The sequence below is a fragment of the Phocoena phocoena genome, chromosome 3, assembly GCF_963924675.1.
Source record: "Phocoena phocoena chromosome 3, mPhoPho1.1, whole genome shotgun sequence".
Classification (NCBI taxonomy): Eukaryota; Metazoa; Chordata; class Mammalia; order Artiodactyla; family Phocoenidae; genus Phocoena; species Phocoena phocoena.
This window is the reverse complement of record NC_089221.1, coordinates 98,697,043-98,718,964: the sequence shown is the minus strand read 5'-3', so window position 1 is coordinate 98,718,964 and position 21,922 is coordinate 98,697,043. Positions and strand designations below refer to the sequence as shown.

General features: G+C 34.8%; 1 protein-coding gene across 5 annotated transcripts in view; it reads right to left on the bottom strand.

Annotated features, from left to right (window-relative positions):
• Positions 1–21,922, bottom strand: part of DMXL1 (Dmx like 1) — a 128,509-nt gene that overhangs the window by 64,034 nt on the left and 42,553 nt on the right. For 3 of the 5 annotated variants that reach the window (XM_065874433.1, XM_065874434.1, XM_065874437.1), the window contains 16 exons: positions 21,799–21,920; positions 19,008–19,097; positions 18,825–18,927; positions 18,565–18,684; positions 18,054–18,275; positions 14,218–15,903; positions 12,894–13,001; positions 11,600–11,769; positions 10,997–11,094; positions 9,847–10,012; positions 8,788–9,049; positions 6,562–7,658; positions 5,920–6,111; positions 3,375–3,451; positions 1,028–1,155; positions 262–510 (listed from right to left, as the gene is read on the bottom strand). In XM_065874433.1, coding sequence (XP_065730505.1) covers positions 262–510; positions 1,028–1,155; positions 3,375–3,451; positions 5,920–6,111; positions 6,562–7,658; positions 8,788–9,049; positions 9,847–10,012; positions 10,997–11,094; positions 11,600–11,769; positions 12,894–13,001; positions 14,218–15,903; positions 18,054–18,275; positions 18,565–18,684; positions 18,825–18,927; positions 19,008–19,097; positions 21,799–21,920 — 4,890 coding nt within the window. The remainder of the gene's footprint in view (positions 1–261; positions 511–1,027; positions 1,156–3,374; positions 3,452–5,919; positions 6,112–6,561; positions 7,659–8,787; positions 9,050–9,846; positions 10,013–10,996; positions 11,095–11,599; positions 11,770–12,893; positions 13,002–14,217; positions 15,904–18,053; positions 18,276–18,564; positions 18,685–18,824; positions 18,928–19,007; positions 19,098–21,798; positions 21,921–21,922) is intronic. The other 2 variants (XM_065874435.1, XM_065874438.1) reach the window with 2 other exon arrangements.

The window sequence follows — 21,922 nt, the reverse complement described above, 5'->3', positions numbered from 1 at the left end:
ATTTCAATAGTAAAAGACTTTAAATTACATTAGATAGTTCTAATCACTGGTGCATGAGTATCTTAAAGTCTGATAATTACACCAGAAACTTTATACTGCATATTTACCACAAAACTATTTGTTCATGCTTTAAGAAAATGGTCTGTAACAGAACTTTCTGTGAATGAATTAAAATGTAATTACATTTAACAAAGTTATCATTCAGATGAAAAAATAAAGCTGTAGCCTTAAAAAATAAAATAAAATAGTTTAAAAACTAACCAGGTAAAGCTTTTGAGCGTGTCTGTTCTTTGCTGGGAACATGTGCACCTCCACCAAATACAGCAGACCACATTTTTTCATTTAGAGGGTGGGCCACAATCCGAAATAGTTCGTTACTAGAATGTGTTGCCAAGCCATGGATGAAGAGACTAAGATACACTGCTGTGAGAATCTCACAGAGCAAGACTGTAAGCCCTGACTGGGCTTCCTCCCCAGAAGAATTCAAAAGTCGGATTAGAGAAGTTATTCCTAGGAGAAACAACAAACATAGCTACCATTAGCTATCATTGACAATAAATTAATAAATAATCAACATTTCCTAATTTTTGAAAAAAGTTACAGCATCAGGATTAAAATATTTTCTGCCATAGATTCATAGACTAGTAGAGGTTATTGCAGTTAATGCATAAATGTTGAGCTACTTGTTCAATTTAGACAAACGCTGGAAATCTGTAATCTGATTCAAATCTGATAGATAAAATTTCATTGCCATAACAAATGTTTTTCTATTACGACAAAAGCAAAATTATAAAAAGTGATATAACAAAATATTTGAGTTATTTTAGTATGATGATAAAGGAAAAACTAACATTACATAACTGGATAATTTGTAATAAGTGGTGAATAATAAACTGGTATCAATTCTAACAATAGTTAACAACAATGATTATCATACAGCAAACCCAAGCCAAACCTACTTTTTCCTCATCTGATTAAATTCAATAAGGCTAAGAAAAACACTCACACATATATAAATTATTTATACCTGGCCACTGAGCTGGTGATGTATTGGGAGTTATGGCTTCATCTAAGCTTCCTGTTTTCAAAGAATGTCGATGGGGAAGCAGTACTGTCTGATACACCATTCCAGTAAACTGATTTGTTTGAAATGAACTAAGAAAAAAAAATTTAAATAATAACAATCTATAATTACCTACAATAACAACGATATAATAAAACAATAATAACATACAATGATCTAAAATGAATTTCACACGTAATACTTCCATGTTTTAGATCATCTAGGGTACCTTAAATACAAAATTTTGTGTATTAGTTATACAGCTTTACACCTAAGTACTGTGCTTTATAGTCTAGTATTATAATAAAACAAAGTGTCCTTTATATTTTCTGAATTAAAACAGATATGATAGCTTTTAAATATATTTACTGTAAGACATAAAATATGTACAAATGAAAAAACTAAATCATTATTGACCACAAGTAGCAAGCTTATATATCAAAATTTAAAACAAGGTTACTGAGTTGAAAAAGTCAGTTTAGGTTCAATTTGGTATTTAATGGCTATTCTACCCTACACTAGGGTAGGTTATATCAGGTATATGCACCAGATAACAGGTGTTTAATGAAACACATGGTTTCCGTCCTCATGTGATTTATAGTCTGGTGGGGGAATCAGACACAAATAATTTTATCATACTGTTTTTAAAGACAAAACCTATGCATACAGTGATATGAAAGCAAATGGGAGGAGTGATATCACACAGTTTGGGAATTCAGGGTAAGCTTCTCTAATTAAATGGCACTTTAAGCTAAAACTAAATAAACTGATCAATGGACAAAATAAATTACAGCTTGACACAAACTATGAAATAAATACGATAGAAAAATGGTACGAAAAATTTGTTAAACCCTGTCAGTAGTTCCTATATCATATGTTAAGTAAATGAATATAATATTTAAAAATAGCACACTTATTTGTTTAGATCTGTTCTAACTGGCAAGTTGTCTTAGTTCTAACAGTTTGATACATATGGAAATAGCTTCTCTTGCTTTACTTTCCATTTTCAAGATGGAAGAGTAACAAAAACCAAAAATCTCCCCTGCTAAAGTAAGCCTATGGAAATGATAAGAAAGATAAAAATATGTTGATGAAAACAAAGCCATACTCAGTAATAAGAAAGTGAACTTTTGGAGGACCAAGGTCAAAGAAATCAAGTTGAAGCTACTATGGGAATACATAACCAGAGTAGTAAGCTGAGGTGACCCCTGGGAGAATTCAAACACATAAGATAAACAGATAATCAAAAATCAACACAAAGGAATGCTGACATCACGTGAGAGAAAACAAACTCAGCGACATACCTACACCTGAGGAAGCAAAGACTTACCAGAACATCAAGGAAAGTGGTTTATACTCAGAGATGTTAAAAAAAAATAAAACTAAAAAAAAGACAGTAAGTTATTTTTTTTAAGTGGCTATTAAAATAAATAAAGAGATATTAAAATTGAAAATAGAATTTCTAAAACAAACTCAAATAGGCTAAATAAAAGATAGGACATTGCTGAAGAATGAATTAGTGTCTGGAAAATGAAGCTAGGATTTCTCCTGAAATGAAGCAAAAAATAAATAAAGAAATAATTAAAGGGATCATTTGAGAGGAAAGCTAAAAGAAAAATAAGAGGGACCCACAAGTTCCAATATCTGTCTCATATAAGGAAAGAGAAGAGAGAAGATAAAATATTCGAAGAACTAGAGTAAGGGAATTTCAAAGAACTAAAGAAAGATATAGACCCCCACACTGTCAAACAACATGTTTTGAAAGCCTAGATAAATTATCTAGGCTTTAAATTATTTAGGCTTTATTATCTTTATGTCCTAAGTGAAACCTTAGGACATAAAGAGAAAAATCATAAACATCAACTACTCTGTAAAAATTTTCTCAGTTCCAAGTCAGTCACTCCCTCCTCTGTGCTCCCTGAGATTTTACTACCTATCATCTTATAGGACATATCATTTAAGTATGATGTCATGTTACGTATCATTTATCATTTCACATGTTTGTCTCTGACTAGTGACCTTAAGGAAGGAGATCTTATCCCAGCGTATATCACAATGTCCAGCATTAGACAGTGATCAATAAAAGGCTGCTAAATAAGTTATATTGTGAAGAGTTTACTTGAGATGCATTTGCCATAAAGATATATGCTAAAATTTCAAAGATGAAAAAAAAGGACTCAACACTTCAGCCATATGCTTTTTGCATTATTTAAGGTGGACTGCAGTACACAGGATTTCTAGAGCAAGAGCATACAAATTCTCAAACCTCATCAGTTACTGCAAACATTCTTAAATTTCACAAGATATTTACCTGTAGTTATGACTACCACAAAGGCACTGATAAATACAAGCAGAAAGTGAAGCTGCTAAAGTATGCATTACATATACCTGGAAAAAAAAAAACAACAGAGTTATAACTTTGAAAAATGTAGCTTTTTTTCAAGACCTAATATAATCAGCATTTTTAAAAAGATGAAAAAACGATTTTGCCCTTATAAACTATTTCCTTTTTCTCCCTAATACTCATTTCTGTCTGAAAGGTCTTGTGACAAACAAATTAAAAACACACACACAAACAAACACACAAAACCTGAGGACTTTGGCAGAAATTATAAAACAGACACCTACTACCTAATTTGTTTTAAGGGCAAATGAGAACAGATGTTAGCTTATTCAGTAGTGCAATGAGCCATGCATTAAAAGCAAGCCCTCCAAGACTTAAACTGCTCCTTCTTCAACCAAAATATGAAGTCCAGCCTGGTAAATGACAGTTCACTTATGAACAGATCACTGAAGAATATGCTATCACACAGTCGAGTTACTACAGAAAACAATTTGAAGAGAGTGACATTTTAAAGAAAGAAGGTATGAAAGACAGCAACTGAAAGGCAAATACGTGTACTGAGGAAGACAGGGCTCCAAACATGGCATGACAAGAGAAGTAACAGAAGTAGATCTGAAGATGAGGGAGAAGCTTAATCTAGGTAAGAAAGGAGGCTAGACTATTAAAAGACCAGGTTCTTGATCTAATTATAAGGTATGATACTCTTTGTGCATATTAAAATCTAACTGCTATTTTTCCTTCAATGATCAATAGACATGTGATACGAATTAAAATCAAGGACATCATATGAATGAAGACAGCAAGGACCACATACAACAGACTACAAAAACGATAATATTTTCTAGCTTCTCCAATCAAAAGGTGGAGTCTATTTCGCCACTTACTGAATTTGGGCTGGGACTTGCTTTGTGCAAGAGGACACGGCAGAAGTGATGTGTTATTTCTGAACCGAGTTCTCTAAAGGCCTTGCAAATTCTACTTTTGCTCTTTAAACCCCTGGAACCACTATATGAAATAATCCAGGTGAAATGGTTAATTTTATGTGTACATTTAACTGGGCCAAGGGGTGCCCAGACGTTTGGTCAAACGTTATTATGGATGTGTCTGTTAGGGTAAATTTGGATGAGGTTAATATTTGAATTGGTAGACTGAGTAAAGACGATTGCCCTCCCGATTGTGAGCGGGCCTTATCCAATCAATCGAAGACCTGAATAGAACAAAAAAGCTGAGTATGAGGGAACTTCTGCCTGGCTGCACTGAGCTGGGACACTGGTCTTTTCCTACCTTGGGACTAGAACTGAAACACTGGCTCTTCTTGGGTCTCAGGCCTGCTGGAATTTGGACTGGAACTTACACTATTACCTATCCTGGTTCTCAGGCCTTTGTATTTAGACTGGACCTACACAATCTGTTTTCCTGGGTCTCCAACTCGCCAACTGAAGATCCTGAGACTTCTCGGCCTCCATAATTAAGTGAGCCAACTGCTTACAACAAGGCTCCTTCTATAAAAACACACGCACACATCCTACTGGCTCTATTTCTTTAGAGAACCCAGGCTAATACTCTAGGCTTGCCTACTGGAGGATGAGACACATCCCAAAGTCTTTGGTCATCCCAAAGTTTCCTGTCAGCCTTGCAAACAAGTCTGCCAACCACCAGAAATGTAAATAAGGCCATCCTAGGTCATCCAGAATCCAGTCAACCTGCCTGCTGACCAAAGACAAATGAAGGTATCTAGCTATCAGTCCAGTTGGCCCACAGAATCATGAGCAAAATAAATCATGGCTATTTTAAGCTATTAATGTTTCAGGGTGGCTCTTAAGCAGCAAAAGCTGATACGCCAGGGTTATGCTTATTATTTGCTTATTATTAAAGTTGAATATGGAATGAAGTTTGGTTAAAATCAGCACAATCTAAACAAAATTAAATTCCTAATTGTATAATATGCAATGTGGGCATTTATTCTACTGAGCAGTATAGGAAAAAAAGTGACAAAATTAATTTATAAGGGTTAAGGTTATCCAGGAAGGTAAAACTGTAGGAGAGGTTACCACTAGACAAAAAGAAAATGGATGGCATGATATCACAGCCTGTGAGGTGGGGGAGAGAATCAAATGCAGACTATGAGGAAAAACAAAGAGATACTAGTACTTTTACATAATATTAAGTTTCTGTCTCTAAAAAAACCCCAGCTTTTTGGCTAAGTGTACTGCTGAAGATTTACTCATAAATGTGCATACACACTATTACGCTTACCAAAATGATGCTGTTAAATAAGACAAAGTAAAACTTAAAAACTGAAGTACCCTATTGGGTATAAGTAATACAAGTAAGATGAACTTGGCCTACAACCAAAAGTTTTCTTTGATCAAAACCAATATAAACTTGGCAATGAAACAATCACTATGCATAGGATGATGTTTATAATTGTTTATAAAAAGCCTTAACACTTATCTTTTAGTTTTATCATAGTATATAGGTAAATTAAATGTCTGAAACCAAGCATACTTACTTTATTGCTTTGGATATCAGGATGGGGTGGTGAATCAAAGTTTATTATGGCATGCAGAATATCATGTGTTAGATTACTAAGGTGCAATAACGGATTGGCAACTACTGTTTTGGCACTGGCTGTACAAGCAAAGAGGAGAGGTACTGAGGTTTGTTCTGAAAGAGGGCTAGGAAATATTGGTTCTGCTGTTTCCTTAAAAAACAAAGGGAAAAAAGGTTAATCAACTATTTATAGTTATAATCCATTAAGTAATTCAGGGTCTCTGAAAAACTTCAGAACAATTAAAAATTAAAAGCATAACAAACTTTTACAGAGTTAGAAGGGACGATCAACCTTCCACCAATTATAATGAAAACTGATGGGACAGTATGCTCGTATCATCATCTCACAAGGCATTCGTATAAGAATGTTTAATACGAATTACGCAGATCACAGGGTCTGATATCAAACTGTCCTTAAACCACAATGCATTCACAACTCTAGAAATCCATAATATGAAGCACCACACAAAAAGCAGAATTCCTTAAAGCAACCATAATTAAGAAAATCAACAATTTTAACATTTTAAAACTAAAAAAGCAATCTCAAAAACTGTTTTTCATATAAGTAATATTTTGACTGGTTATCATGTAAGTTACATACCTGCTGAGATTCTTGTAAAAGCAAAATCAATTCCATTCTCACAGATGCAAGACCCCCACCATGGGATCCATGCAGTATGCAGTAACTAAGAAACATCCTCAAGAGTGACTGATATTTCAAAAGCCACTGTCTTTTTTCCTGAAAATTTTCTCTCAGTTGTTTCACTTTTGTTTGATGAAGCAAATCTTCAGCATCTTCATTTAATCCAAATGCATCTCCATTTTCACCAAATGCAGACTGTAATTCTTCAGGATCTGAACAATAGTCACAAGTTCTCTGAAGGGCTATCACCTCTTTTTCAAGCCAGTGGTACAGCTGGTATCGCAATTTTCCACCATCTATTTCATATCCAGTAGATAAAGTACGAAGTTCTACCGTGAGAATCTTTAAACATGCTCTAAATTTTAACTGAACTGCAATGATATCTTCTGATGGATTTAAAATGTCATGTTCATCTAGTGTGCTGAGAGAGTCTGTGTACTTAGAACTTGTTTCATCATCTATTTTTTTCCCTACTTTTCTCTGTAAAGGTTTTAGTTCTTTCATTGAAACAGGGAGATCCTCATTTTCTTCATCGTTATCACTGTCCCATTTTAATTCTAAAGAGTCATCCTGAAATACAATACTTGGTTGGCTCCAGTCAAAAGAAAGAGTGGAATTTGACTGCTTCTCTGAGGAACCCTCTGAAGAAGATCCAAAACCATTCATCAGTGACTGTGACCAATCAATAGCAGAAGACTTATCTTCCCTTGCATCCAATTTGAATGGAGAAGAAGGAGAACAGACTTTACTAGTATCCAGAAAACTAGATGTTCTACAAAAAGGTTTCGTTTTTTTGATGACTTTTGGCATCTTTGATAATACTTCCAAAGCCAACATAGGGCAGCCAGCTTTTAAATGAGCACTGGCAGTAGTAAAAAATAATCTTCTTTCACTTAAATTAATTGTTCCTGCCAGTCCACTTTTTCCTGTTAAACTCATGTGTGTGGAAAACGCATCAGATGATCCAAAATGACGTCTCAGCAAAAGAGGATGTGTCCTTAGATAATTGTAGAAATTAAAAACAGCAGGATTGCAGGCTGACATCATGACTTGATCTGAAAGTAAATTCGTTTTATGAGCCAAGAAAAATTCTTCAAGGGTTGTACTGTAGCCCTTTTTCTCTACCATGGCACCTTTATTTACCTGGTCTTCTAAGAAAAATTTAAGAGACCAAACTAATACATAGCACTGAATAGACAAGAACACAGTTGTAATGAAAGCGTTCTAACATAGTAGGAAAACAAAGATTATGCTGATTTCACATCTCTTCAGGTAACAATCTAAGACATTTTAAAACATCCAGTTACACACTCTTAGTTCTTTTTCTCCTACTTTCCTGGACACTTCATCTCAGTCAGTCTGCTTTGTTAGATCCTCCTCATCTTCTCTACTTTTAAATGCTGAGTGTCCTAGAGTTCAGTACTTGACCTCCTTTCTATCTACACTCCTTGAGTTAAATCCTACAGTCCCACGGCTTTAAATACCATCTATATGTGATAACGTGCACATCTCTATTTCTAATAGCAATTTCACCCTGTAAATCTAGAATGCTATATCCAAAGGCCTACATTACGTTTCCATTTACATGTACATATTCTTGCCTCAAGGCCTTTTTATTTACTGTGCCCTTGGCCTAAAAACCAGATATCTGCACTGACTGATTACTCACTCATTTCAATTAGGTCTCATCTCAAAGGTCACCTTATCTGAGAAGTCTTTTCTATCTAAAGCAACACTCTCCAAACTCTGCTCCTAGCCTTCCCCCTATCACTTATCTATTGCTCAAACTAAAAACCCAGGAGTTAAACTTGACTCTCATTCCCTTCATATTCAATATCCAATTCAGTCCTATCTAGTCAACCTTAAAATTATAGTTGAAATCCAACCACTTCTATTTCCCTGTTTATCACTATTTTCTTCAAAACATTTATATTCAAACGTTGAAAATGTCTATGTTCAATAAGAAAATCCAAAGTCCTTGGTTTTCAAAGGATTTAGCTTCCTGGTGGGGTGGGGAATAAAAAACTGTATACCTAACTCTGTCTCCCCAACTAAACCATAAAGTCTTAGACCATGTATGTCTTCAATTTGCTATGCATTATCCTTAGCACCCAACAGTGTGCTCTGAACCTGACAAACACTAATAAAACTCTTAAGCATTAACATCTTAGAAGTATAGCTTACCATCATCCTCTCTGATAGGTTGCTTTATTAATGTTTCCAGAGCACTACTATAATCTTCTAAAATCCAATATGCCATACTCCGAAGAAAAGGATCATAATGCATATTTATATTCAACAAATTGAGTTCATTGACAGGAGAATCAATTCCCAAAACTTTTTTACGTAAAATAGATTTATATGTTGCAGATGTATCAAATTCAGACTCATAGAGTCTTGCTATTACAAGAGCCAACTGAATGTCATTCAGTTTCTCAAGACATACCTTCAAAAACAAGAAATATTGTTTATAAATAAGGTGTCTTTCATTTTAAGGTAAACTCAATTAACTCACTAATAACTAGATGAACACAAAGCTTTATTAATATCTGAAAATAGTGAACAAGGACAATAAACAAAACATATGCTGCTTGCTTCAGCAAATCTACTTGACAACATTTATGTTAATTTATCTGGTAGTACTAAACACATATTTGCAAAAAGAATTAGCCTAATGAAAAACCACTGAATAATTGCTAAAATGACACACTTTGTTTTATTCTTGAGCTTTTACCCTTCCCCATCCACCTCAGCAGACTATAATGTTTCCAAATCAAAAGGATGTTTTGAATCACTTGTATGAAACTCTGAGCAAAAGGGCAATTTGAAACAGAAATGTTATATTTTAAATATTTATAACTTTTTGTAAGGTTTACTTAGAAATAATTAGCTAAAAATTTCCTAAGGTTTGTCAACTAACACAGAGCCAAATATACGTCCGAATGTGTTTAAAGTGACAGGACAAATATTTTATTTTTTTAACCTGTTCATAAATATTCTTAAGAGTCAGATCAACTACCTATCTCTACCAACCAACACAACCTGGTTAATTTTAATTCTGTATAAATATCATTCAAGCTAAACGACAAAATTTTAAAGTCACCATTAAATATTACCAGTTACTTTAGGCATTAAGCCTTGTGTTAGTTCCACTATACTTGAGTTGAAATTAAAAAACAAAATTGAAACCATGAAGAGCTTAAAAGGATGACAATGCTATTTTTTAAAAAATTCATTCATTACCTCAATTGCATCTCTGAGGCAACCAGCTAAAAGAAAAAATGCTGCTGAATGTTCAAATCTTTGTTTTCCTAACAAAGAAAAAGCATTCTTTAAAGCTGCTTTACGCCATCTCTCATCCTCAAAATTGTGCCCAAAAAACTGTGTCATCTTGGAATCTTTTTGGGATCTATAAAGAAAAAAGTTTGAAAATTTCGGAACATAATGCTTCTACATCAAAACCAATTGTTATGAAGTTAGCCACTTAAAAGTTAAGACTCAAAAGAAACATTTACCAGTTCATAAATTACTATACATCTGCTGCTTTTCTGAGCAAAAATAACATTTATGGTAAACATTTATTTTTCCATATAAATTTCAGAGATTATTGAAAACATTCTTTCAAACTACGAAGAAACTACATTAACAGCACTGTGAAAAATTATTTTTAAATCTATACAAAATATATAATTTACATTAACTTCTGTGCTATTTTACCATTTAAACTTAATCAACTGCCTTTAGCCCAACTGCCCACCTGAAGATGACTTTGATGATAAAAATCCAAGGAATTTGTCCCAAAGCAAAACAATCCTAAAAGATCTAGTCTCTTACAACTGACTGATACCATGATTTTCCCCCAAAGGTTACTGATCATATGGATATATCTAGAACTGAACCCCAAACGAATAGTGAACTATTTATGGCGATCACGCTCACCAAGTCTAGCTGAGAACAAGTGAAAGAGAAAAATTCTAAATGACTCTAGCTCAAGAATGGGGTCAGGGCCCTTGCGAAGAGGGTGGTTTGGAAGAATAGCCTGGTCCAAGAGCTCCTTGATAGGGCAGAGGGTAGATGTATCTTCAAAGCTCCACCAATTCATCTTCTTCCCCACTCCAGATAAAGTTTCTGGTTTAGTTTTTGTTCTACAGGAGCATCATAAGAAGTTATTAAAATAAGCAAAAAAAAATGTTTTTCTGGACTGATAAACCTAAAAAATGCTAATGTGACCTCATCAAGATTCTTCTGCTCTGTAACCTGGGCTTCTTTCACATGAAATCTCTTAAATACAAAAATAACTAAGAATCCACATGAATCACACTAACAAGAACAACAAATCTTTACTTCATACTCTATGGAAAGTCTTTCATTTTGAAGCAGTTTTTTCACCTACCTATATAATCCCCAAATCACAGCTTTCTTTTTCATTGCAAGGTAAAAAATGGCAGCATCTAAAGGATCATTCTTTTTATAAAAGGCTGCTTTGGCTACCTATAATTAGAAAATATTGGTCAAAATTTCACGGTAACAGTTTTTAATTAAATAAACAAATACTTTCCTTCATATACGAGACTGTCATACATTCTCTACTTAAATGTTCAATAAACTAAAAAATATGTGTATGAACACACGCATGTATATGTAAATTTATTAATTTATTTTATAATTACAAAAGTAATCATGGTGGTGGCCTCCAAGATTACAGAGATGGAAACAGGACTACACTTTTCATTGCAAGCTCTTCTGTACTGTTTTATTTTCCTAAATGTGTATATATATTATTTTGTATATATCAATAAAAAATGCTAATATATCAACTAGCAATTTAAGAATTAGAATATAAATTGTTAAAAATTATGCTATTTTGAAATATAAAGACTATTTAAAAGCATTTTACTGCTAAAAAAAAGAGTAACAGGAGAGGAAATATGGAATATCATGTAAATAAACATGCAATATATATTAATTCATTTTTACACCAAAATAAAACACTCACCTTTTCTATGCATTTGCGTAAGATGCGGGTATTCCGGACCCACCACCCCACACCCATAGCTCTAAGTTCAGACCATGTGGGATCATCTTTCTGCATTGCTGGCAACATGTTCAGCAGTTCTTCTTCTGCTACTGAATGAAAGGCCCAGGCAAAATGACTACTAGACAGGCCTGAAGAAATATCAAAAATAATGTTTATAAGAAAATAAATGATTATATAATGATGATCAGAAATGTGTGTTCCATAGTTGCAATAAAAATGCCTAAAAGTTTATATAAGACTCACAGAGTTATAACTGTTTGGGGTTAGAGGGAATATGGGGTTTTTTCTTGCTTCTCCAAGTAACTCAATCATCACATCAATATTTTCTACAATGAGCATATATTTTCTATAATTAAAATATATTTTTTTAAAAAGATAAGGAAAAACGCTTATGGGCAAATGCCACTGTGCTGAGTCTTTCTATTCTCTAGTATGTCTGACATCCTTTGGTCAACATTTGTTGTGTAGATTTAATTCCATGGAATCAAAAAAGCACCAAGGAGACAGTACAGCTGGTGAACAGAACTTAAGACTGCAAAAACTCTGGAATCAGAATGCATAAATTAAATTCTAGCTCCACCCTAACTAACTATATAACTTTGGGCAAGCTACTTAACCTCTTGATTCCTCAATTTTCTTATTTACAAAATGTGAATAATCATGGCACCTACCTCATTACATTGTTGTGAGGATTAAAAGAAATAATATAGTTAAAGCATCTGGGATAGTACCTAGCACATAATAACTTTTATTACCCCATAATCACTATATTAATAAGATACTTTTATATTTATAAAGCATCATTTACATTAGCAAGTCTCTCAACCTACTGGCCCACACATGTGGGGTTTATCGTTCAGCTTTTTTTTTTTTTTTTTGTGGTATGCGGGCTTCTCACTACTGTGGCCTCTCCCGTTGCGGAGCACAGGCTCTGGACGCGCAGGCTCAGCAGCCATGGCTCACAGGCCCAGCCGCTCCACGGCATGTGGGATCTTCCCGGACCGGGGCATGAACCCGTGTCCCCTGCATCAGCAGGCGGACTCTCAACCACTGCGCCACCAGGGAAGCCCTCTCCAGTATTTTTATGCAAAGAGGATGAGATGAAAACAAACATTTTTAACATAAATTAAGGAAACTCAGAATGTGTCAAACGTGTTGGCATTATCATATCTGGGCAAAAACAAACTTAAATGTTCTTAAGCCTCTCTTCTACTCGTCTTACTTCCTTTTACTAGATTATTGCCAAAATCACCTTGGTGAAGGAGTTGAGCTCGATAAGCTGGAAGAGAAGTTGTAAGAAAAGTATGAAGTCGAACAGCCAAAAGAAATTTTAAGCCACATTCATCAAGAGTTTCTCCACCTGTAAAAAAGAAAAAAAAAGGTATTTTTACTTGTAAAAACCCATTTCATTAGCAAAACACAAGTAAATGCTAATAATTCTGGCAAGCAGGGTATGTCACAGCACCAAATACAGGGACAAAACATTGTGTGAAACTGACCAAAGTTATCAGTCTAAATATTATCTAATATTTCTTTTTCCTATATAATTATACATTACAGAAAAAAGTTGTACAGTTAAATAATTGAAAAAATAATAAAGGTGAATGAATTGACTCAGAGTCTCTGACATATTTTTAATAATAATCTCCTCTGACATGAATATTTTAATTTAAATGTGACTCAATTTTAAAATAGTTACCCTTCCCTGTAATATTATCCATACTGATTCAAGTCACATACCCATTCCAATAACTGCTAACACTGGAAGAAATGGCTATATGGTATGGGGGCCTGATTTTTACTTCAAATGAATAAAAACATAAAACACTTGTAATATAGTCACATCAAAACATAATATCTACTAATAATAATTCATGTCGCAATTCATGACCAACTTATTTTTTCTTAAAGTTTTAATTTTTATTATTGTTATTCTTTTTTCTTAAATTTACCCCACATTTTCCTTTCAAGGGGCGCATCCTACTGACATATCTGGTGCACAAGGCTAGACTGTTAAATCAGATCTTATTTGAAATCTGATGGGAATTCTACAAATCTATTCATAACTCAGGAGATTAAAAACAAAAAATGCTCTTTGGGTGAGGAAAAGACCTAATTTTATTAGGCTTGCTTGCTGCTATTCTAGGAAGGAGTATACCTTAATGTTAATTTTTTTAAAACCTCAATATTAAAAAACCCAAATTAACAGTGAATTATTACAATGTGAAAAACAAATAAAGGAGAAAGCACCTTTTATTTTGGGGTTTCTAAAGTAATTGTTTATTAAGAATGTTAACTTTTGCTAAACTCAAAAGCAATTAGTTGGATTCTTTATTAAGTAGACAGGTAAAAATGACTTGGCATAATGAATCTTTGTGTACTTTCTCAGAGTACTATGATTTATGGGATAAATAATATATATTCAAGTTAAAACTACTGTGACGGCAACAATGATTTTAAAAACCTTCATGGCTGTCATTTTTACAGAAATTATCTAAGATTATTTTCTGTGAAAAAAATAAGTAAAAATATTACCATCAATTTTTCCTCTAATCCTATACCCAATTTAATTTTACCTTGGCTTCTGTCTCTGCTTTCTCCAATATCAGTGCTGGTAGTTGCAATTGTATCTGCTAAAGCCATCAAAGACATCTGCTCCATCCGGCTGAGTCCTGGTAAACTAGAATGAAGTAAGTGGCCAGAAAGAACCTGAGCGTGCTCAGGACCAAAGTAAGTTGGACTGTATTGTGAAAGGTCAATAACCCTGGGCTTTGTATTTTCTTCGTCTGTCTTTAACACATGACTATCAGTCATTAAAGCTGACATCTGAAAAAGCTCATCATAACTTTCTTTTGACAACTGGTTTGAGTTATTTAAGGTACTCTGATTACTAGATTTCTCCAAGGATGAGTAATAGCTATCATCATCTGCTGCAAGTAAGGCATATAAAGGAAGTGGAGGGACAGAATCGATTTCTGTGTAATCTGTATTTTCACTCTTGTTGAATGCCTGGGGGTCTCGAGTAGTACTTCCACTAGCACTGATGGTGAGAGACCTAAAGCGGCGCTCATGATTAGATTCAGCTTCATTCAGAGCCACAACTTCCCCAGCAATGCACTTGACAAGATGTGACAAGATGGCCTTTGCTCTCCGAACTTTGCCAAGATCCATGAGTTCCAAAAGCTGCAAAGGATGGTACTGAGGTAAAGTTGGGGAAAGAACATGAGCTGCTTCAAAAAGACCTGAATCTTCCATACCCACAGAAGGATCAAGTGCAGTTTTCTTTCCACAGATTTTCTGTGCAAGACTGGTCATGGATCGAGTCAGGGTTTTCTTTGGAGGATGTAATCCAGAACTTGATGAGTTACTCTGTTTTATTAAACTTATTATAGATGGAGTGCTCCCATTGTATGAATCTGTTGTAACAGGTTCTTGTTTAGAAGATGGCTGCCATTGGGAATATACATGCATTTCACAATCCATTCCTACCACCAGGATGCCATCCCGGACCCATGATAAAGAAACAGGAAAAGGTGGAGAGCCTTCTACAGAAGAAACCAAGTCCATACTTCGTAACAGTACAAATTTAGAAAGAGGCACAACTTTAGTACCTTCCCAGAGAGGAAATGCCAGGCTTTCCTTACCCGTCTGTTCTTGTACCTTGCCAGCCAGGGGTCCATACATAAAAAGTTTTGATCCAATTCCTACAGTAAGAATATGAGAACCATCTTCTCTAGACATCCAATCTAAGTGAACTAAACGCTTTGTGTTTGATGTGACACTCTCTTTACTGGATAAATATACCTCTTGTTTATTATAGGCCACTAAATTGCTATCAATACTAATGCCAGAATCCAACACTGTATTTAACTCATCTAAATGAACTGTCTGTTCAAGGACCCAGCATGAACCTCCTGTAGACTCACATTCAAAAATACTTACATGCATCACAAAGTCCTGAGAACATCTACTATTAGACGTAGGCTGCTTATATGCTACTGCTAAACGATTTGTGTGTGCACAGCTGACTTCTATAGGCCTACCAGGTACAGTTATACTACTATTGCTCTGCAGTCCATCTTCAATAAGTAACGGCCATTCTTCCCAAATGTATATAAGATCCATTTCTCCATTCTTTGAAGTGGCAGATTCTTCAGCTGTTACTCTACATCTCCAGAATCTTACTTTCTCATCTGAGCATGAAGTTGCCAATAAATAAGGAGCACTGCATATGGGATATATGGAAGAAGAACTCAGATGTCCTAAAACAAAAATAATCCAGTAACAAAATGTGAAATTTGGTTAAATAAATCTGTTTTCTTGTACTAAAGGTTTTAGTCTTTTGCATGAACTAGTGTTAACAACATGACAATCAATATTTAGCTTAAGGATCAGCAAGATCAGTAAGACGCTTTTAATGACATCAAAAAGGTACATAAAAAGGACATTATTACCAAAACCTAGAGCTGAAAGAGAACTCCGTAATAATTTATAAGTAAGGACTCTTGACTAAATGTGTAAGTATCTTATGCCTAAATCAAACAGCTAGACTAAGGCAGAATTAGAAAACCTAAATTCTAGTCCTGGTTTTCAATCCAGCATTCTTTTCACAACTCTTTGTTAGCATTATATATTATTATAAATCTCACTTTAAAGATATCAATACATTTTTAAAAATTTGTCAATATTCACTGGCTACTTCTCTATAATATTTTTTTAATACAATTTTGTGAATGGCTCATGCTTACCTAAGTACTAAAAGAGTCCTCCATGATTGAAGTGTATTTCATATAAATGACGCTGAGAAGATTCCTACGTGGGACATATGTTTGCTTGGCCTTAATGTAATTACATACTCTTAATTTCCTAAATCAGGGGTTGACAAACTTTTTCTTAAAGGGCCAAAGAGTAACAACTAGGCTTTGCTAGCCACAGAGTCACGGTTGCAGCTACTCAACTCCACCAGTGTAGAACAAAGCAGCCATACACAAAAGTAAACAAATTAGGTGTGGCTACCTTCCAATCAAACTTACTTACAAAAAGGTAGGTGACCCATAGTTTGCCAATCCCTATCCTAGACTATTAAACATAAACTGCTAATTGTAATACAGAAATGTTATACAGAACATTTATTATATTTTAAAAGCATATTTCAACATAAGTTTTTCTTTAAGTCCTCAAGGACTTAGCAGTACTGCATAAGGACACAATTAACACTGTCTATTAGTTTCTCTGAACTGAACAGAGAATAAAGAGCTTACCCTTCCCAAAAGTCTTGGTTAAAAAAAAAATTCTCAAGACTAGAAAAAAAAGCTGTTATCACATGCTACTGTTTTTGCCAAACAAAACAAATTTTTTCCTTTGCCCTAGGACTTCTCTTTTCTTTCAAACTCAACTTGCGCCAAGGATTATTTTTAGAAACATCTTCAGTTTCTCTTAGATCTGCCATATAGTTTTTTTAATAGAATTCAGTAGTGAAGATTATACTGTTCTGGCTAAGGATAACAGCTCTTAAAACTGTGTCAATACAAAAGTCATTCTATTTCAAACTTTAACTTGCCTTGCATTGATGCCTCTTTTATTAAAATATACAAAAAAAACCCAGAATGTAAAAGTTATCAGGACACTGTTAATACTCCTGCTAACTTCACCAATTAGAAAAGATTAAGTACCTGATAATGTGGCAAACTGAAAAGCATTCAAAGTAATTAGTCAAAAGTGATAGACAAGTAAAGAAGACCAAAAACCCACACTGTGACTATGAAAATGAAAGAACTAGGTGATAAAAAGATGGATTTTTGTCTTGGCTTTCATGATACCGTTGATACTTTGATCTTTTTTGTACACTGGAATCACCTGGAAGGCTTGTCAAAACAAGACTGCTGGGTCCCACCTCACAGCTGGTGACTTAGTAAGTCTAGGGTGTGGCCCAAGAATTATTATTTCTAACAACTTCCCAAACAATGCTGATGCTTTTGGTCTGGGGACCACATTTGGAGAACCACTGCCCTAAGGATAAGGATGACAAATATATATATCAGGAACTACACACTTAGAATCCTTCACAGCACAGAGCTCCAGGCAGCCAATACCAGCATTATCAAAGTTGGCAAATAAGGTGCCACCCCATTATTATCTCTGCCCTGGAAACTTTCGCTTTGTCTTCACAAAAGGATAATAAAAATTTGTTTTGGAAATCAATATTTAAGACCACAACTGGCTGACAAATGCCAGAGTCATCTGAAAACGTAATGAGAAATTAAAATTTTTAATTTAGGGTACTTAAAGATATTCTTTCTATTTCTGTTTCTGTGTAGATTTTAAAAGTGGGAGGTGCACCTATTTTTAAATATACAGTAAATACTCATGCATTATGAAGTTTGATTAGTCTCCTTTTACAAAATTTACAAACCTGCTGATGGCTTAACACTTATTATCTCAACTCCTTCTGGCAAATGCAACTCTTGGCTATAAACCATTTCTGAAGACAGAGTCAACTTGCTGGTACTCTGGAGATTTGCTCTGCAAGCCTGATACTTCTGTGAAAAAGGGGATAAGATCTTCTCTGGAGAAGAAGAATAATGTTCTTCTGGCTGCCAAACTGCTTCAGATATTTTTGTATCTACTTTTTCATCTATAAAACATAAAAAAAGAACCAAAAACTGGGAGAGAAACCCTATAAACATTACAATTGCTACATTTTATAATCCAAAACTACCTTATAAAAGACAAAAAAGTTAACATATTAATATGATTCTTTACGGCAAGAAAATCAGAAAATTGTTTTTTCTTAATTAACAGAATAAACTATAATTATCCTCTCTCAATAAAAACAGCTTTAAAAAATATCCACTGAACTATCTAACCATATATAATTTGTTAACCTAAGCCTACTTAAAGTTTAAAAAAAAAAAAAAACTCACCCAATGAGACGGGAATGGACTTCAAATGCAAATTCCACATGTGTAACAATGAACGGTTGTCTTGGGTGCACTCTATTACAATTAGGTAGAATTTTTCCGAAAATTCACTAGGTGAGCTGCCTGTTGGTATAAATGGTGTATTTCACTACTAACATGGAAAGCTGAGATAACTTTATATATTATATAAATATTATATCAATTTATCTTTGCCTAACATACTCTACATTTTATTTCTCATTTCATGAAAAATTCTTCTTTACCTGCATCAGATAATATTCTGTCTTTTCCTAGTCTTTTCTTCTCAAGGTTATTCAAAATGAAGTCTTCTTGAAAAACATGAAGCAGCTGGGTTTTTCTGCCTTGCTGAATGTAAATAAATACCAATGTAAGTTGACATACATATTATTTACCTAATGCTAAGTGGCCAGAAAAATAATACTTACAAGTTTGGTAATGGGATCTAATGCAATAATGCATCCTGGCCTGGCTGTTGACTGTTGACTTACGATGTTAAACACTTCACCAACATATTTCTGTTTTTGAAAAAATGGATATCTCCTTTATTAAACAATTAAAAAAATAGTAACAAATGACATAAAATTTCAGGCATAACAGACAAATAATAAATAAGTTCAGGTGAGACTAAATAAATTCACAAGTCCTTTTCATTATAAACATTTTACGATTTTACAAAGCAATTACACAGGAATGAAGAGAGTTACAGCTCAGCTGGTGCAGAGAAAACCAAAAGCAATGCTTGGTAATTGTTAAGGGGAAAAAAAGTATTTTATATTTATAAGTGTGAAAGACTGACTTCAATCTCATGGAAATGTTCTAAGAATCAAGGTTTTTTAAGCATTAACTTTGACAAAGAAAGCTAAAGAAACAAGTTAACATACTATTTACATATGCTGATTTCTTGAGCCACTTATCTCCTGACTGCTCTAGTCAAGCACACATTGTTAAATTCAATGTTCATCATACTGGATCCATCAGCAGCATTTGATTCTGTTGATTACTCCTTCCTCCTGGAAATAATTTTCTTCATTTTGGCTTCCATTATACACCACGCTCACCTCACTTTTAGCAATGGAATGCCCCAGGGTTCAATCCTCCTATCATTTCTACTTTCCAGCTATAGTCTCTCCCTCAGTGATCTCACTCAGCTCCACAACTTTATATTCTGACAACTACTTATTTTCTATCTTCAGACCAGGCCTCCCTCAAAACTCCAGAGACTAGCTTACTAGATCTCTTGGATATCAAACAGGCATTTCAAAATTAACATGTCTAAAGCCCGGCTCTTGAATCTCCCTGCTCCTCAAAATCTGCTGTTTAGGGACTTCCCTGGCAGTCCAATGGTTAAGACTCCACACTTCCAATGCAGGGAACACAGCTTCAATCCCTGGTCAGGGAACTAAGATCTCACATGGCAGGCAGCGTGGCCAAAAAAAAAAAAAAAACCCCAAAAACTGCTATTTATACTTCTCATCTCAAGGCAAACCTTGGGAGTCATCTTCTTTTTGTCACACAAACCCCAAATCCAGTCCAATCCTTACTATTCAATGTTCAAAACACATCCAGATTTGACCAATTCTTAGCATCTTTATCACCACCATTTCCTACCACTCTAAACCCCTTTGATTCTTTCCTAGACTACTGTAATAGCTTCCTGAATTGTTCTCTCTGATAACACTTCTGCTTCCCATGTCTAATCTATATAACAACCAGAGTGATCCTTTTAAAGCCTAAGTCAGATCATATCACTGTCATTCTCTTCACTAGTTTTTATGTCATTCAGAGTAAAAGTCAAAGTTACTCTCAATACAATCTGGCCAGGCTCACTTTCTGATTTTATTTTTGACTACTCTCCACCTCACTTATTCTGCACCAGCCACAATGGTCTCCTTGATGTTCCTTACATACCAAACATGCTCTGGCCTCAGGATCTTTACACTGGCTCTTCCTGAAATACTCTTCCCTCTACATATCGATATAGGTAGCTCTTTTATCTCCTTCAGGTCTTTACTCAAATGGCACCACTTCTGTGAGGTTTTCCCTGACCAGCACTTTACTTGGCACTCCATACTACTTTTGCAACATTGTTTCTCTCCAAAGTATTTATTAATATATTTTTACCTTTTTTCTATATTCTTTCACTAGAATGTAAGCTTAGATTTTTGTCTGTTTTGCTCACATCTAAATTTCCAGCACTTAAAACAATTCCTGAAAAATAGAAGGCCCTCGAGAAATATACGTTTCTAATTTAACACTATATATGTTTTGAAAAACTTTGTGTTCTGTAAAACCATGCAATAAAAATAACAGGGAAAAATCAAGATGGGAGCAGACCACTGACACCTATGCAATTCTGTAACCAGAGCATTAACAAAGACATTAATTGATGGTTGAGAGGACAGTTTGACTCTCTTAAACAGGAAGCTCAGTATGGCTGAAAGTTACCTCAGGGCATATTTAAAAACACAAAAACCAAAAGAATGGAAATACTGGCTTTTGGAGGTACTGAGACAATGCAGATGGTGGGTTGCTATTAGTTGGGCACAGGAACAAGTGCCCTCTGTCATAAGACAAAAGCTTTGCAATGGTGTTGAAAAAACTCCTGCCTGTAGTGCAACCAAGCTGAAAGCTCCTTCCTCTTGGTTAAGATTAAAATTCCACTCCTGTTACTTCAGCTTCCCTTGCCTAGGAAAAAACCTGCAGATGAACCAACATAATTCCATATACTGTCAGTAGTCCCCATTTATCTCTGAGCAAAGAAGTACAACAGTGGGCTTCCCTGGTGGCGCGTGGTTGGGAGTCCACCTGCCGATGCAGGGGACACGGGTTCGTGCCCCGGTCCAGGAGGATCCCACATGCTGCGGAGCGGCTGGGCCCGTGAGCCATGGCCGCTGGTCCTGCGTGTCTGGAGCCTGTGCTCCGCAGCGGGGGAGGCCACAGCAGTGAGAGGTACGCATACGGCCAAAAAAAAAAAAAAAAAAAAAAAAGTACAACAGAAACACATATTGTAGGACACTAGACTCTACTTTTGGAATGAATGAAAGATATGGTTTCTTTTTAAAGGAGGTTAGAATCACTGTAAGAGTAAAATGTGAAACAAATTACTAAAAAATATACATTTTATTACAAATTATATGTCACAATTCTAGAACATGCCCAATAAGTATAAAGTATCTAAAAACATTATATTCTTAGCTTCAAAAGCCATTTACTTACAGAAATGTCAGGATTGGAAAGCTCATATAGAAGTTTCTTGGCATCAATAACTGCTTCATATAATCTCAGATATTGTCCATCACTTGCTACAAAGCATGCACTAGGAGAGTTGCAGTATGCACCT